Raw genomic sequence first — 16708 nt, 5'->3', positions numbered from 1 at the left:
ATTCTAGCTGATGAGGACATGGTGGTAGTAATTGCTTGCACCCAAGAGGAAGGCAATTACAGTGGTGACGAAGGTCACCCGTGGTCACGAGGAAATGCACCCGTGCACAACCGCTGAGCTGGTGTCGGCGTTCAGCCTGATTTGGAGTTGTTACTGTGAAATGGAGGGCACCGAACTATTGCACCTGGAAAGTTTCGTGAAGATCGAAAGCAGCATTTTCAACTTTATTTCCCAGAGCAAGAAGCAGTCAAAAATAGCTTTTTTTTTTTTCTTTCTTTCTTTCTATTTTTTTCTGTTAATAAGGTGCGCCTTCACGTTGCACGTATGGATTTCGCTGCTCTTGAATGCTCCGATAAGTCGCCATTTGTCGCGACCGCGAGCGGCATCTCAAGCCGATTTCTGTACATCGAATTATCGATATATTGAACTTTTTGCGATCCCCTTCGAGTTCAATATATCCGGGTTCGACTGTACAGTAATACCTCGTTAAACCGTACCTGCTTAAACAGTAGTTTCGCTTTAAAGGTAGTAAAGTCAAATCCCCGACTCGGTGACCATAGAACATGATGCGTTTTGTATCCGCATAAACCGTACCAGCTTATTGCGTATGTATTGGTAAACACGTAGTGTTTCCTCTCTTTGTCGTGCAATCACGGCGTTGCATCGTCCCCATCAAGTGGCTCGGCAGAACATCAACCTTGAAGCGCCCTGTGCGTTTGCGCGTGACGCCACATCAACATCATTGCAGCGCCGTGCCAGAGAGCATTGTGGCGTCATGCAAGCTAGGACTCGCATCATGCCGAAGCTCGGATAAAAAAATTGCCAGGTGCTCAGCATAGACGAAAAATTGGACATCGTTCGTGCTGTTGAACATTACACGAAGAAGTCGGCGTTGGCACGCAACAGGGATCTACCGTTGACTACGGTGTGTGGCATTTGGCATGCAAAGAAGTTGCTAGGGAGTGCTGTTGCGACCACGAAGAGATGATGGCTGCGAGGTTCGACTTTTCACCATTGTTGCCTCTGTTGTGGCCGAAGTGTCGCCTAACGACAGTAATGAGGACGACAAGGAATGCGACAGCACGGGTGGTTTAGGCCGACAGTGACAGAAACTGCGCGTTACGTCAGTCTCGAGAATGCAATCATCGCGCCGAGAAGAGTACCCTGTAATGAAAAAGGTGCCCTGCGACTTCTGCAGCACTACCGCACGCATGCACAGAGAATGTGCAACGCCAACAAGGAATCTGCCATGTGAGTGTTAGCCGAGAAGAGGGGGCTGGCTGAAAAGCTGGCTCACAGCTTCAGTAAGTAAGAGGCCGCTGTTGTCACTGCTAGGCCGCCGCAGCGTCAAACGAAAATAATACTTTTGTCGCACAAAGTAAATAAGTAGTGCATGTTGTTGCCCTTTCATCGTACTCTCTCTAAATTCCGTTTTTGACAGGTAAGTGGGCGATCTCATGCTATTTCGGTTAAGCTGTACATGTACTACCGTTTAGTGCGTATTTGTCTGAGCTGCGGCCAACTACGGTTTAATGAGGTTTCACTGTATATACCTTATTCCATTTTTCTTTCTCCAGAACATAAGCAGCACCGCCATGCCAACACTTGTTCTCTCTCTCTCTCTCTCTGTTTATGTTCTGTGGATGCACCCTGTCCGGGACTGCAATCCCCACCGCACAGAATGGCCAGGGTTGGCGGTCACTGAGAAAGGTCTTAACTGAACAGTATATGTGAAGCGGTTCATATTAAGCCTCTTTCCCCCCCCCCTTTTTTTTTCTGTGAGCAAATGTTCTCACATTTTCAGTATATCTGAGAATTCTCAGTTCATTTTAACAGGAGTTTACTGCACTTCAACTGTTCTCAAAAATGCATGAGGTGGCCATGTTTTACAGATGCTTATTACTTCAAAATTCTTTTGCACATTTTGCCAGGGTCAGTTCACTGGAAGTCGTCTGTGCTGTAGTGCCGTACACAACTCATAAGAGACATCAAAGCCTGCAGTCAATGCTATATCTATTGCACGTTGAAGATAGGTTTGCCAAGGCATGTAAAGAATTTTTAAACTTTATGTTTACAAGCTTCAAAAGACGCTTGACCCTTTTCTTTCTCTTGCTGAAATACTCTGATAACTGACAACCAGGAGACTTGTAGATGCAGAAATAAAGATGTTTTTGTTTCGAGGTATTTCTTTGGCTCATTTGAAAACGGCTGGCTGTTGAGGAATTAACCTGATCATTAGGATTCTGTATAGCCTTGGTTTGCGTAAACTTGGGCAGCTTGTTTTTCATGTGTGTGAGGCAAAGCAGTTTGCAAGCAGCCGCTTGCTCAAGTTGGAGTGTGGTGTGACCCAGGCCTCTGTGGGCTTTGTTGCAGGCCTCACAGTGCCTTATACACAATGATGAAGGACCAGTATGCCAACTACGTGGTGCAGAAGATGATAGAGGTGGCCGAGCCACCTCAGCGCAAGCTGCTGCTACACAAGATCCGTCCGCATGTGCCCTCGCTGCGCAAGTACACCTACGGCAAGCACATCCTGGCCAAGCTCGAGAAGCACCTGCTCAAGAGCGGTGACCAGATCCTCTCTTCAGGAGGCGGTCAGAGCGGCACTTCGAACGGGGCCCTCTGAGGCACCTGCTCATCCCCTCTCTCCTCCTCTGCGTGGCCACCAAACGTGACATCGGGGTGCTGTGTGTGACGGCAGGCCTAGCTCCTTGCCAGTCATGCACCATGAAAGAAACGGGGCAGGGCGCGGGCATTCATGCGTCTGGTTTGCGCAGTCACCGCGCAGCTGTTCTCCTTTGTGTGGCACTCTCTCTCTCTCTCCATCTCTTCTGTTAAGTGGTGCAGCCTTTTCATTGAGACACAAGTGATATTGGGAGCTCCTGTGCACCTCTGGCTTTTGCTGCCTGGATCTTTGTGAGGCCAGAAACTTAAAAGCCCCAAGGGCTCCTTGTTGTAGCTAGGTGGCGCTTTTGCCTGACCTTTCTACACTTCAGCGCGCTGTGTCTTTGAAAAGTACCACCGCATCTTTAGCCCTCATCTCGTACCTCTCTTACACGCTCTGCTTTCTCCTATTGGCCTTTTCTCTTTAAATGCTAATTTCCTACACACATGCTCCGTCTCGGAAACCTGCGAGCACTTTATGGGAATGCTGCTTCCTACATTTCATTTTCTCTCTACAATCGTTGAGCATGAAGTAAGCTGTCAGGTGCAGCACATGGCGTAAGTGCCGACATCTCTTTCTATCAGAATGCCCTTTGTCACTGTTATATCACCTTTCCTTCTCACCTTGACTAGTTCTCATGCTGTAAATTATGTTAGCCTAGCTTTCTTCATTCGTCCCCCGCCCCCCCCCTTTCTGTCTTTTTGCTGAGGCTGTTGGAGAAACATTTGTGCAATTTTCCATCTCCGGCTTCTCCCAAGACTTTAGTTCGCACAAGGGATCGTCAGTTGCATTGAAAGAAGCATGTTGTACAACTGATAACTCCCTCTCTTTTCTGTGTACAGTGTTGAGGTGCTTGTTTGCCTGCTTTGCCTTATGACTCGTTCTGGGTTTCCTGCAGACTGCGCATGAAATTTGCTTCTTACTGTGGAGCCAGAAAGTTGCTCTTCCTGAGCTGACATTCTTGGGTAAGGGAACGTCCTCTGTTGGGAACAGCATCTCATGTGCAGTTCTGCTTTCTCATTTCCCTCTGTTGTTTTGTACAGCATCTTGTCAGCAGTTTGTACAGAGACACTGTCGACCATCATCCCATACTTTCTCATTTTTCACATTTCCCCATCCTCTCTCCTTAACCACTTTCTTTTTTCATCTTTCTTCAACTTCTCAAAGCTTGTCATGACAAGGCAGTACTCTGTTTTAAAGACTTCTATGTTGTTCCTTTTCCTATTTTCTCTATGCTTCTACAGACGAAGGAGCATGTTTCGTGTGCCGGCTTCTTTTGTTGGGAGCAGCGAACAGTGCTTTGTGTGCGTTTTGTACAGTTTGTTTTTGAAGCTTCAGAACTACACGGCAGGCATTGTGGCGGACCTGCGCCTCATAGGAGCACGGAGCGACTCCACAGCATCTGTGCATTTGTAAATTGTGCCGCTGTGGGAGTGATGGAAGATTGAACAGAAAGGCGCGCACAATTGCAAGCACTCTAAAGCATGGCGTGGACTTGCTCTCACTCTCTCTTTTTTATTCGCTTTTCAAAGGTGTGTTGTGCAACTGCACAGCTCTATTCAAGCCTTCACATCATGTAAGCTAGTTTTTAAAGAAAAAAAAAAAAGACACTCATTCTCTCTTCTGCATAGCGACTGTTTTTAGGACACTGTAAAAAAGGAAAAAACTGTGACGAGGCATTTGCTGCCTACAAATCTTGTCTATTATGTACATTGCTGTAAATTATGAAAAAAACTAACAAAGTTAGAATCTTGCCAAATCTGTCTGTCTGCTTGAATTTTCGTTTTTTTTTGTTTTTTCTATTTTTCTTCTGACTTTTGTGCTAACCCTGCTACTGTTTTTATTGTCATTCTTGGGCAGGTTGTAGATAAAGCGGCTGTATAAGTATAATGGTCTTACCTGCCCCAATTACATAGGAGTTCTATTTCATAGAAGGGTTCAAAAGGTTTAGGGGGAGTTTTATTTCATGCAAGGGTTCAAAAGGTTTAGGGGCTTTTTCCTATTTGCCAGTAAATTCTCTGAAGCACTGTGGCAGATCAGGTTTTTTGTTTAGTGGACATGCTTAAAGGTGTCTTTCCTCCTTTTTTTCCCCTCTCACCTTAGTTGCGATCTCAGATGTGAGAAGCTTATTTATTTCCTTCTGCATATGTATGTAAAGAGTGTCATATAACTGAACATATGTATAATCCTATCCTCCCCTCCCCCCCCCCTCTTTCTTTTTTGTTGTTTTTAGCAATGTGCATAGCCAAATGGTACTAGGAGCACCAGTTTACCGTGCAGTCACTACTCCACTCCAGGTCAGCTAGACTTGTATAAACTTGATTTGGTAAACAGCTTGTATCAAACTGCATGTTTTGTACACGTTTGACTTATTTTCTCTCATGTAGGCGATAGGCCAAAGTAATTAGTTTTAGCTCTAGGTTCTTTGTATAATCAGCACCGAATGATGTCCCCGTCCATGCATGGCTAGAGAATGTGCGTCTTTCTTAATTTACAAGTGAGGCATCGCTCCCGTTTTACAAGCAGTTTAAGCAAAAACCACATCTAGGTGTTTCTTCTCTCTGTGTAGATGCACTTGAAAACTTCACACTGCTTGTTTAGCTTAACACGTGTCCGTGTCTAAATCCCTTCTTAGATTTTTCATTCTAAAAGCTTTTGTGACCCATGGTTTGGCTGGGCTGGCCATTGTTTCCTGGAAAAAATCTTGAGTTGTCTTGACGCTGGTAGCTTTGTGTTCAGCGTGCACCTTAGTGCTGGATTTTTCCCAAGGTAGACAATTTAGCTGTGCCTTGGTTAACCTCTCATAGCTTTTTTAAAAAAATAATCTCTCATCTCTGAAATTTACCACCACATTTTACAAACTTTGCCTGTGTAGTTTTGTAGCAAATGCCATAACTGCACATACTTCATAAACTTTGAATTCACCAGCAAAGTGTCCATTTCAGTTAAACTCTGTAATAGGTTGCTAGCCTGCATTTTATGTTCAGATTTAGACTGCTGTTCTGATTTGCATATAGGTTTAGCTGGCTCAGTGACCACCATTCTATATCCATGTTCCATAAGCTCTAAGAGACGAGTTATCTTGCAACATATCGCGAGCTTCTTGTATTTGTTTTATCTGAAGTTACTCAAGATGATCACAGAATCTGCCCCAATACCTTAGGTCAAGATGATTCCTCCGAAGCTGGATCATGTAGTGCAAAAGGAAACGTTGTAGCAGCCAATGCTAAGAGTTGTTGCTAAAGCAAATGAACGCTTAGTGCACAAAGAATGATCAGGATAATGTCATGGGGGAGGGAAAAAAAAAAAACAGATTTGGCGTGAAACTGTGGCACGAAGCTCTGTGTGTAATCAATTCGACACATGCAAATACGTTGGGTTTTGAAAGGAAATGCCTCTGGTCAGCCCTTCCAGAAAGGGCGAAGTGGATTGTGACTAAATGTATTTAGGTGTTTGCACTGCCACACAGTTTTTCAAACTTGTGTGTGTGCAAAGGTTGTTGGGATTTTTTTTTCCCTTTTTTTTCGTTAATTATTGTCTACTCCATGCCATTGTGCGTTTTGCAAGATGCACTATTTTCTTGTGCGTCTCTCAAATTCTCTTTTTCTTTTTTTTTTCTTTTTTTTTACTGTGAGCGTGGAGTGTGACCACAAGTTTGCATGCCACTGCGCAGTTTTATTATTTTCGTGTGTCAGAGTCTTTTGTAATGCTTTTTTTGCAAGCCCTTTTTGTTTGTTTTTTGTGGTACCACGCAGGTACTTTCCAAGTGTATTTGTGAAGCATGTGAGAATTTTTTTTTCCCTCCCGCCTTTCCTCTTGTGTGGCCATATCTATATATATATATATGTATAATGTATGTAATAATACCTGTGGATGTGCGCATACTTTGCTCCTGTGTGGAAATACCTTTGTGTGAGCATTTGGCCCTGAAGTTGTTTTTCCCTGCTCACCACCTGCCTCAAATTCCTGCTTCTGTGTTATACATATGTCTGTATAAATATGTACAACGCATAATGTGCCCTTTGACTATACTCTGTATGCGGGCAACGTTTGTAAAGTTCACAATTGCAGGCACTCCCTGCTGCTTCAAAGAAAGCTTTTTGTGCCCCCTCCCCCTTCATCTGCTGTCTTTAAGGTGCCTGTTGTACTTGGTGGAAGCAAGACTTCAGTCAGGCTTGATGTGTTGTAATTACATTGTACAGTGTGTTTGCCCTAATTATACTTATTTTTCTTGTGTGGTGGTGGGGGAAAACAAAATTTGCCTCTTTTCTTGAAGACTGCTAATGGTTCCCTCTTATCTCTGCCCTGCTGTGGCTCTTGTAAAATGTGGGGAGATCACACACGTAAAAAAAAATGAGAGATATATATAGTTTTAACTGTAGACAACACGCACTCACTATTTCCACGTATAGACTATTTGTGTACGTAAGCCGCATTCAAACACTGTGTACCATATATATATATATATATACATATATATATACATATAAATATACTATACATACATTTCAAGCAGCAGCAACCACCACCGCGGCAGACAGATGTGTCCCCAGTATTTCTTTTTCTATACCATTCTTTTAGCAAATTGTACAAATGTAAATTGTATAATTTTTATCACCGACACTTTTGCAGTGCAAAAAACAGTAGGACCCGCCGACAGTGATCGTTGCGTCCCCATAGGGACTTCAGAGAGAAACCACAGTTGCACAGGTGGCATTGCAGCAATTCGAAGGGGGGGTTGCTCATAGTGGTGCATGTACAGGGTGTTGTGTTGGCTTTAGGGAACAAATCCAGCCTTGGACAAGAGTTTAAAAGTTTCACGACGCTATTCGCTGAGGTGTTTGAAAAAATGACGTCAGCAACTGTGCTGCAACAGCAGCACGGTTGATTTTGTGTTGACGTTAACTGGTGTGCTGTTGTGCAGTTCACCACCAGACAGGTTATGGCTGAGTTCTGATGGTTTGTCTCACTGGAGGTGATGGGAGCATTAGGTTGGCACAGGTGTTTTCCAGTTCAGAAAACAAAGCTTTCTGTATGCATTTGAGTACAGCCTTATCTGATAATGAGGGCGTTGTGTTGGGTGACAAACAAAAAAAAGTAATTTTGGTGGTGTGTTGTCACGTTTGACTTGGCATAACTGTGGCTTTTAAAATATTTCATATTAATAGTTGTGTCATCAGGTGTTGAAGCTGGGCTGCACATTATACCAAATATTGTATCAGTAGGGGAACCAGGTATACATGGCCTTTCCAGCTCACTTGCTGGCTTGATTGCACTAAAATTTCATGCAGAGGTATCAGTTCTTGATGTATATTTGTTTATTTGCCACATCTGGGTGCAGTACCTAACATTTCCCATCTGAAGCATATTGGAAGCGATTCCAGGAAAACCTTTCTGGATTTTCTCAGCAAAAGGAACAGTAGCACAATCTGTGTTTACACTGACACTGCACAACATTCCAGCTTCTCTGCAAAAGTTGTTTTGTTGTCAGAATTGCTGATGTAGCTATTGCTTTCACTGATAAAATTTGTCCACAGTAGGTGACACATACTTCAGATTTATTCTAAATGGTAGGTGCAAGTATTGCATTCAGCCATGTCACTTAAAGAAAAATGCACTACAAGAATGTCACCTCTGTGTAAAAAAATTGAGTAACAATGTTGGCAGTTTAGCTTGTGGAGTCGTGGAAACCTGGCTACCTCATGGATGCAGCATTCTGGAGAGACATCAAAGTTCTTGTCACAAGGCTTGCTGCCTTTTTTTTTTCCAAGTTTCCTCGTGGCTTTTAAAATAATTTTTTATCTCAAGTTTGTCTTATCCTGGTATGTGGCATTGCATATTACCACAAAAAAAGAAAGAAGGCTCTGTGTGCATTTTGCTCGTCACCCTGTACATGCCGTCATTGGTGGCCCATCTTTCACCACATGCAGCCAGCCTGTCGTTTTACTAGGATCCTGTGCATACCACTTTTGTGACGTCTGCCCATTCAAGGCAGATTCAGATCATTTTTCTCTGTTTCTTTTTCTTCAGTGTTCACTTGAGGGGGGAAGCATTCTCTCGAATTGGCGGTTGTCCTTTACGATTTCTCTTGCGGCCTGTAAAGTTTGCACACTTGACCCAGGGAAAGATGAGATGTCGACGAGCTTAACCTGTTGTATTATAAGGAAAAAAAAACTATTTATGAATGATGAGGTAACTCTTTGTAAATGTGTGTACAGAGCTTGCTTGTGCGCTCGTCGTCGCAGGCATCTCAAGAAACCCTTGGTTTTTCTCGTGGCCTGGCGTGCCTCCTCCTTTTTTTTTTTTCCCATAAGGTTGTCAATTTTTTCTCTCCAGTTCTTTTTATCTGCTTTTGTTCTTCATGCTTCCCACTCGCTTTTTTTTTTTTTCCCTTCTATGAAAGCCCTGGGAGCAAACTGTAGATAGGTAGGCATTTAAGAACTTGGATACAGAATGTTTCTGTTAGTGTATATAAAGGATAAAAAGTTAACCAAGTGAGGCATAAAATTCTTGGGGCAATAAAAAAAAAACACTACAGCTCTATTTAATGTTTAGTTTTTGTTGAGGCGTGCTGGGAAGCCCTAAGTCCGGCCAGTGCATGCCAGCACTTGTAGTACCTGTTCAGAGCTGCTCCTTTCGGAAGGTGTTCATGGGCCTTGTTTTAATTCATTGGCATGGTTTACTGTGGCATTATAGCTCCACTGTTGCTGCTGCTACCATTCACACTCGAGTGGCATCCACAGTCGGAGCAGCACAATGGTACTGGGACTAATACAAGTGTCACACGGCACACTTTTGATTGTTATCAAGCCCAATCCGTATTGAATTTCTCTGTCGCATTTGGTTCCTTTGCGCATGCTGCATGAGGGAGCCAGTGGCAGTCGAGAATTTCGATCCTGATCGGGCTTGATCGTGATCGAAAGTGGCCGTGTACAGAGGGAGGCAACAGTGCAGAGCACTGATTAGTGACTGGTCCTTTTTTTATTATTTATTTATTTATTTTTGTGTAGTTACTAGCCAGTGTTGTTTTCTTGCCTCGGTCCTTTTTTTTTCTTGTCACCCCGTTACCATCACGCCACTCCAGTCGTGAATGCACACCGACTTTCCCAATTCTTGGCTCTTCCTGGGGTTGCTTTGCAGTAAGACAGACTGGTAAAACTGTGCCAAAGCCATTTCATACCATATATATGCTTGACTTGACTTGGCTCTTAATCCTGGACCACAAGGAACATGTCTCCAATGAATTTACGGCACTAGCCAGAGTTCTTGATTTGCTAGGCACTTTGACCGTTGGTGCTGTAACCTGGCATGGGTAAACTTGGGTACCGAGGGAGCGTCACCCCCAGCATCGTCTTTTTCTTAATGGCAACAGCATGGTGCCAGCCTACGCCGCAGATATGTCGGAAACTAGTATCTTGTGGTTGGGACTTTACAGCCCGTGAGCAGCATGCCTGAGCAGAATGTTTTTTCTCAGGTGTGGCAAGTACTGGCATGCTTAGGCTTCAATGGCACATTTCCTGCCCAGCATTTGTATTTCGAATTGGTTTTGTGATTCTGGGCTTGCTTGCCCCCACTTTTGTAGGTGTACAGTTTTGGTGTATTGTACAACGCCTTGGCCAATGCCTTTCTTTCTTTGTAATATTTCTCTGTAATAAAAACATGACGAGAATAAATTTCGAGCATGTAAGATAGAATGTCAATGGCAGTGCTGAATGAAGTTGCGATTTTGATACATGGTTTTCTTGAAATTGGGTCTTGGATATATCCATTGTAAATGGTCATTAAATCACCTGTCCATAGGAAAAGGTTTACCATTCACAGGCCCAGACATGTCAGTTTGTCGGTCTCATACACTAAGAATTTTTTTTTTTTTTTTAACTGTGAACATTTAGTGTTTCTTTTCTCAGAGGAGGTTTTTACTGGGAGCCAATAGAATGCCTACCTCAAATGGGTGACTAGCTTCAGTCTGAATTTGACTCGTCATTGTCTCAACTGATGTGCATATTCTAATGATGTGGCCATGTTCTTGCTTTCATCTGGGAAAGTTTTCTGATTACCAAACGCTTCTCTTCAAGCTGCCTCTTATCAGAGAATCTTGGAGACATTAAAAAAAAAATGTCTGACCTTTTGGTTGAACCCCAGTTTGGGCAGAAGTAGCCCACATGGCCACTTCATCAGTGCACACCGTCTCAGCTTAGTGGCATATGAAAATTTCCTCTGGCTGCTTCTAGGATTCATCACAGAAGTGATCCATTTGTGGGTGGCAAACTTCTGTTCTTGGTCCCCCTCCTTCTTGCACATGTGATGTAACTTGGGACGCCTCTGTTCTTGAACAAAGTGCTTTACTTCCCTTTTTTATTTTTACCATATTTCCACCACCTTTATTTTCACCGTATGTTTCACTTCAGCTCCCAGTGTATCCTGATCACTAGTTAGGTACACTATGTCCAGGAGAAAAAAAAATGGTAGGCCTCTGATTGTTTTTGAACAAATCTTTGCGAACCATGTGTATCCCTTGTGTGGCAGCCCGCACCCCCCAGTATACTGCAGCACGCGCTTTTCAATGGTGTTCCAGCCGGGGGCGAAGCTTGTGTGTTTTGTTGCCGAAAGTATTGTAATGGCCCCCGTTGTATATTTTTCATTGACTTCTGGTGCAGTGACAAGAGATGTGAGGTGGTGCTTGCAAGTTCCTTGATGAAGGCATCGCCTCATCCCTTTTCTCTCTTTTCCCTCTGTGCACTGCGATTATCAGACCAGGTGTGTTTTACTTCAAGCCCATTGTGGTTGTGAAGAAAAAGCATCCTCACTTCTGTTCGCTTTGTTAGAGTAACGGGAACACCTTTTGTGTAAGCAAACCATCTAGAGAAGTGAATATGAAGTATGGCTCAAGGGGCTTAAATGTTTCGTTTTCTCTCCTTACCGTTTTTTTATGCAGGAATTCATTAAGCTTAATTTGAAATCGCAGATTAGAATTGTGTGCTAGGTCTGTGGTAGAATTGAGCTGTACTTTCATGTGAAGAAGCGTTTGTGATTGGATGGCGTCTTGGCTATATTTTTGTCTGCCATTGGCCACAGCACGGATGCCACTCAGTCGCTTACCATTTTTTACATGAACGCAGCCTGGTGAGGGATGATGCTCTCATTGGCTGGTTCCGCGAAGAGTGCATGTAGATTTGTTGCTGCTGGACAAGGGGTTGGCGTGCTGCGCCAAGGGAGACACTGTGCCTTGTCATTTTTGCTGCTGGGACAGTCACAACAAAACCGCGCTGGAACAGCGGTGGCCGTAGTGGTCCGGTGGTTCTTTCACATTGCAGTCTTCTTTTGTCATCTGGGGCTTGTGTTGTATAATCCATTTCGCGTCTGATGTTAGCATATTGTGTACGTCGTTGTACCATACTGATCTTGTAAACGTTTGTGTTTGGATACTGTAGAAGAAAAAATAAATGACTTTGGAGTAAAAATAGGCACTCTTGTTTTCTGTCGTATCTGATGTGCCCAACAAAACACTGTCAAGAGCATGTGCTATCCTATAGATAGACTTGCAGGCGTAGTCCCGAGCCTGCTGAAGATCTCAATACCGATTTCTTCGGAGGCTTCTTGATTGCTTCATTTCTTTTGCATTGCCAAGTGTAATTAGGCGTTTTCAGTATAACCGATCGCACGACTTATGCCCCAGTCATGTGCATTTTCAATCTGATCAACTTTCTCGACAGTGATTGGCCCCTTCCGCAGCTTGCTTAAATTAGTCAATTGCGATAGAAAGTACACCCGCGTGAAAATATCGCCGCTGTCTACCCAGAAGTATGATCAAGGATGCAAAAATTTTTTTACGTGTTAATTTTTCTGGTTGAAAAACATGGTATGTAACGCCAATTGCCTGCAGCTTGGCAATTAGTTGCAAGGGCGTGCCGGAACTGTTTGGCGATTCTGAAAACGAGCGTTGACATGAAAGGCTAGTCGTGGGTTCTTGTACATGCGCTCCAAGTATCTCACCGTCGCTCTAAAACAGAGAACACGAACGGTATGTACCGATGCAAACGCCTGGTTGCGTGTATCGATATTTCTTGCAAGAGCTGCTTCGCGAAATTCACTGGCGTTTATTATTATTACTATTAATTTCAAAAGCGTGCAAGCCGGAGGTTGTCTGGACTAAAGCCCCTCCATACACGTTTCCGCCGACCAGGAAGCGGCGGTGGCGCGTGCATGCAGGGGCTTTAGTTTGGACCGGCGGTACTTGTCACCAAGGGGATTCAACCGTGCGTATTGGCGGCTAGCTCCACCACTGGAAAGGCTGGCGTCGCCGTCGGCGTGACGTGGCATGAGGGATCACGTGGACACAGCCGCCGCGTCGTCTGCTTCGGAAGCGCCGAAGCGAGCTCAAAACGAAAGTTTAAAGTCCTACCTGCGCCGCGGTTCTCATTAAGTGGTGAGGCTTTCCCGCCTTGCGCGTCTGCTTGACAACATTTGAAATCACTATAATAGGTAGTGGCTGCCTTTGGAGGCGTGCAGCATGGTAGGCTACTGCTCGGTGCCGCAGTGCCGGGCGTACGCAACGGAGCCACCGGTCAGCCTTGTTAACGCGTAGCCGCAGGACAAGGAGCTGAGTGAAGCTTGGCTCGGGAAACTAACCGGCAGACAGCCATCGGCTACAACTCGGGAACGTAGCAGGCACAGACGCGAGGAAGATTTCTGCTACGGCAACTGCGATGTTCGGCGAGTAGCGAAAAACGCGCACTGAGACGCTCGCCCGCGCCCGTTGCCCGGCTAATGTCATGACGGTTTGCTCTATGAACTTGGTGATGCTAGATACTGGCAAGTCGTACTGGAACGGAAAGGGAGCGGTAAGACGCACATTAAAAAAAGTCGTGGTATATGGTCATGTTTGTGTTATGAATTAATGCACTGGCTTACAAAAAAGAAGCAGAGGGAACTCGCACGCTGAGAAGACCGATAAACATACAGTGCGACGCAACTTGAAAAATAATATTGAATTGTCCAAGAATTTAGAAGACAAAGAAAGATTGAATCGTCGCGACGGCACATCGCAGTCGCCGTAGGCGTCGAAGTCTATAACGAAATTATTTTTGAACAGTTCTGACACCGTCCACGCAATATTGGCTGCTAGCGTGCTGTTAAATGCTCATTTGCTGCGGCCTAAAGCTGACGGCACGGTGCGAAAACGCGCTCACAGTGAAAGCAAAACATTGTGCGCGGACATGCATGCAGACGCGCAGTCGGTCGCTGCGAACCCGTGCGATCGCTGCATTGAGGTTTCATTCTGTTATGCCCCATTTGGTTATACAGACAGCCTACTGTAAGAACATATTTCACATAGTTTACTTTCAGCGTTTGCCTACCTTTCACGCAAGAAGCCGGTTCGGGAGGCTGCATCGCTGCGACCGCGCGTAGTGGCGTTCGCTGTACGTATTCGGTAAAGAGACAGCGTCTGTAAACGATTCTGTGCTTTAAGTTTGCCAAAGATTATTATATCGACAGCCAAAAACTTCCCTCGTTTTGAGAGTACCTACATAAATGTCCAGGAGGGCTGCCGCGTGGTGTTTTTATTGAGCACCGTGAGCGAAACCTATGAGGACCGCGCCACGTGATCCCTCATACTACGCAAGGGAGGCGTTTCCGACAGATGGCGACTCCGTAACTCTTCGCCGCCAATATGTGTTTTCCATTCTGTAAATTCTGGTATGATCACGTTAGGTCAGCACTCGTCAAACTTGCGCTGAAGGGCTCAAGTTATTGGTCACCCACAAGTTGGAGCCTGCCGTCGGATCTCAAAGGCCATGCACGAGCATTGCCTGTCGGCAATGCTATCATGCTGATAACGCACATGCCGTTCGTTACTGGGAAGTACCGTGCTCGCAGCGTTAAAGAAAGGAAACGCATCAAGGCAGATGACGATTGTCGTTGTGTGGCAGAAGGGGCACTCCAAAGGCAGTGAGGAATCAGACTTATTGAACGTCAGTTTTAGAGCTATAGACTTGCTATGTTGTATACTGCCCATAGAGTTTCTCACTATGGTACTGCCTGATGTATGGATGTTATGAGCGGCCCCTTTCGGTGGGTTGCGCCACCAAGCGTATAGGCCCCTAATATTACAGGCAGCGCCTGCAGCGGCAGATGAGAGAAGTGTTGTCTTGCAGCGCCACTATGCTTTTCGCGGGCATAACGGGCAACATACGCTTCACTCTCCGCACTCGTCGCGTTTGTGCTGTTCAGCTGTCCGTGACGGGTCTGGGAAGGCGAAGCCGGGGATCGTCGGCTGTTGACGTCATGGTCGTAGTCCGTCGGGCCGTATCTGTTGTGTTTTGTTGGGTCCCAAGAATGTGATGTGCACACCGGTGCTGTAGCCTGTGCCAGGCTGCGATCTTCGTGTGGGAACGTGTGTGTGTGTTTGCCTGTGTGCATCGCGTGCTTGTGTGCGCGCGTGTGCCATGCCGGGGTGTGCCGTCTCCTGAGGAGCAATGTTCCGCTGTATTCCACTGTTCCGTGGGTGCAACCGTCAAGTCGAGTACATCGACAAGAGACACAGTAACTTGTTCAGTATACCGGACGATGTGCTGAGGTACGCGAGGACGTTAGAAGAGCTGCTTCTAGATGCCAATCACATTCGCGACCTGCCGAGAGTAAGTAGCGCGCATCTTGCACACCTGACAGAGCTGTACGACAGCCCAGCGTTGGCTAGGCCTAACCGGCCGACTAGGCTTACGCCGCTGTTTTAAACGCTAATGCTTGCCTTTGCAGGGTCTTTTTCGACTCACGAAGTTGCGGAGGTTAAGTGTCAACGACAATGAAATCTCCCAGCTTCCTGCGGACATTGCCAACTTGATGAATCTGGTCGATTTGGATGTGAGCAAAAACGGTAAGCAGACATCATTACTGCTTCGTCCTGGGAATTTCTGCTGTAAGAAAGCGATGCGCGGTTCCTTAGGTAAATAAACGATGCATCTAATCAGAGCTACCGAGCAGTGCCGGTCAGGTGACAGTTGCCGCTGTACTGCAACTCCTGAGTACTGCCAAGAGCAGACGGAGTGCTGAGAAAAGCCAAAAACGCAGTCACGTGGTGTCAGCTGAGCTAGGTTGCGCCGTGACAGACAGGATCGCAGGAATTCTGCGCTCGCGCTTTGAAAGGTTTCCGACGGAAATGCTGTGGTACACCTACGCTACTGGGCTGCATACCTGGCAGATGCATTACGCTCTTACTTTTTTTTTTTTTTTCAATCGGCGGGAACTGAACAGCAAGTTGCGGCTAGCGTTCGTACAGGTGAAAGACCGGGGACAACGATGTGCGTTCGGCCCCGCCCTTCTAAAATAATGCGGCGCTGACCGATCCCATTTCCGTATCTTGAAAACTAGTGTATCGCCATGTGATTAGTTTGTGGTGACGCCTCAATTAACACTTTCTTGCGTGCAGCGCCCGGTAACTATTTGCTCCGAGCAAGGTCTCCGGAGGAAATGGGTGAGGCCGGGTGCTTGCTCATAAGTGATTTGTACGACGTGCGCCGTGCGTTCATATCTTTCGGTTGCGCAAGAAGTCGGTCACGCCTCCTAGAAGCTACATTCCTTCGCGTCGCAACGCATGTGTCTATTTTACCGTGCAGCACGCTGAAAAGGCAAGATTTCTGCGTTAACTTCCGGTCCATGAAAGTTGGGCCGGAGCTAGAGTGGCGATTTTCTTGGTTCATAGAAATTCTACAATATTTTAAAAGCCGCTGGACCATTGTAGTAGTTTAGTTAGACATTATATGGCGTCACACTTTCCAAACAATATAATATGTATAAACCACAAGTTACTATTACCTGCATTCTTAAAGCTGGAAAAAGAACGTACTCAGGCAGTGCTGCTCACTGTGAAGTATTGCGAACCTGTTGTAGAGGAAAAAGCAACTGGTACCTGTAGAATCAAATGGTCGGCATAATTCGAGCAAATAGATATATTCTGCCATTTTTTTTTTCTAACAGAGAGTGAATTGCATGTATGTAGCTCCTTCACATTTTCCATGGCGTGTTTGTTTTTTTCTTAACAACATG

The 16708-nt window shown here is 45.4% G+C and overlaps 2 protein-coding genes across 12 annotated transcripts in view; both read left to right on the top strand.

The window, feature by feature from the left end:
* Window positions 1-12129, top strand: part of pum (pumilio) — a 119931-nt gene extending 107802 nt beyond the window's left edge. For 2 of the 3 annotated variants that reach the window (XM_055073875.2, XM_055073874.2), the window contains exon 18: window positions 2374-12129. In XM_055073875.2, coding sequence (XP_054929850.2) covers window positions 2374-2626 — 253 coding nt within the window. In that variant the 3' untranslated portion in view covers window positions 2627-12129. The remainder of the gene's footprint in view (window positions 1-2373) is intronic. The other variant, XM_055073876.2, reaches the window with a different exon arrangement.
* Window positions 12130-14890: 2761 nt separating this feature from the next.
* LOC126536215 (protein scribble homolog) overlaps window positions 14891-16708 on the top strand; it is a 174849-nt gene continuing 173031 nt past the window's right edge. For all 9 annotated transcript variants that reach the window (XM_055073872.2, XM_050183098.3, XM_055073869.2 and 6 more), the window contains exons 1-2: window positions 14891-15303; window positions 15422-15539. In XM_055073872.2, coding sequence (XP_054929847.2) covers window positions 15142-15303; window positions 15422-15539 — 280 coding nt within the window. In that variant the 5' untranslated portion in view covers window positions 14891-15141. The remainder of the gene's footprint in view (window positions 15304-15421; window positions 15540-16708) is intronic.

This window comes from Dermacentor andersoni, chromosome 4 (assembly GCF_023375885.2).
Source record: "Dermacentor andersoni chromosome 4, qqDerAnde1_hic_scaffold, whole genome shotgun sequence".
Lineage (NCBI taxonomy): Eukaryota > Metazoa > Arthropoda > Arachnida > Ixodida > Ixodidae > Dermacentor > Dermacentor andersoni.
This window is presented reverse-complemented; position numbering and strand designations above follow the sequence as displayed.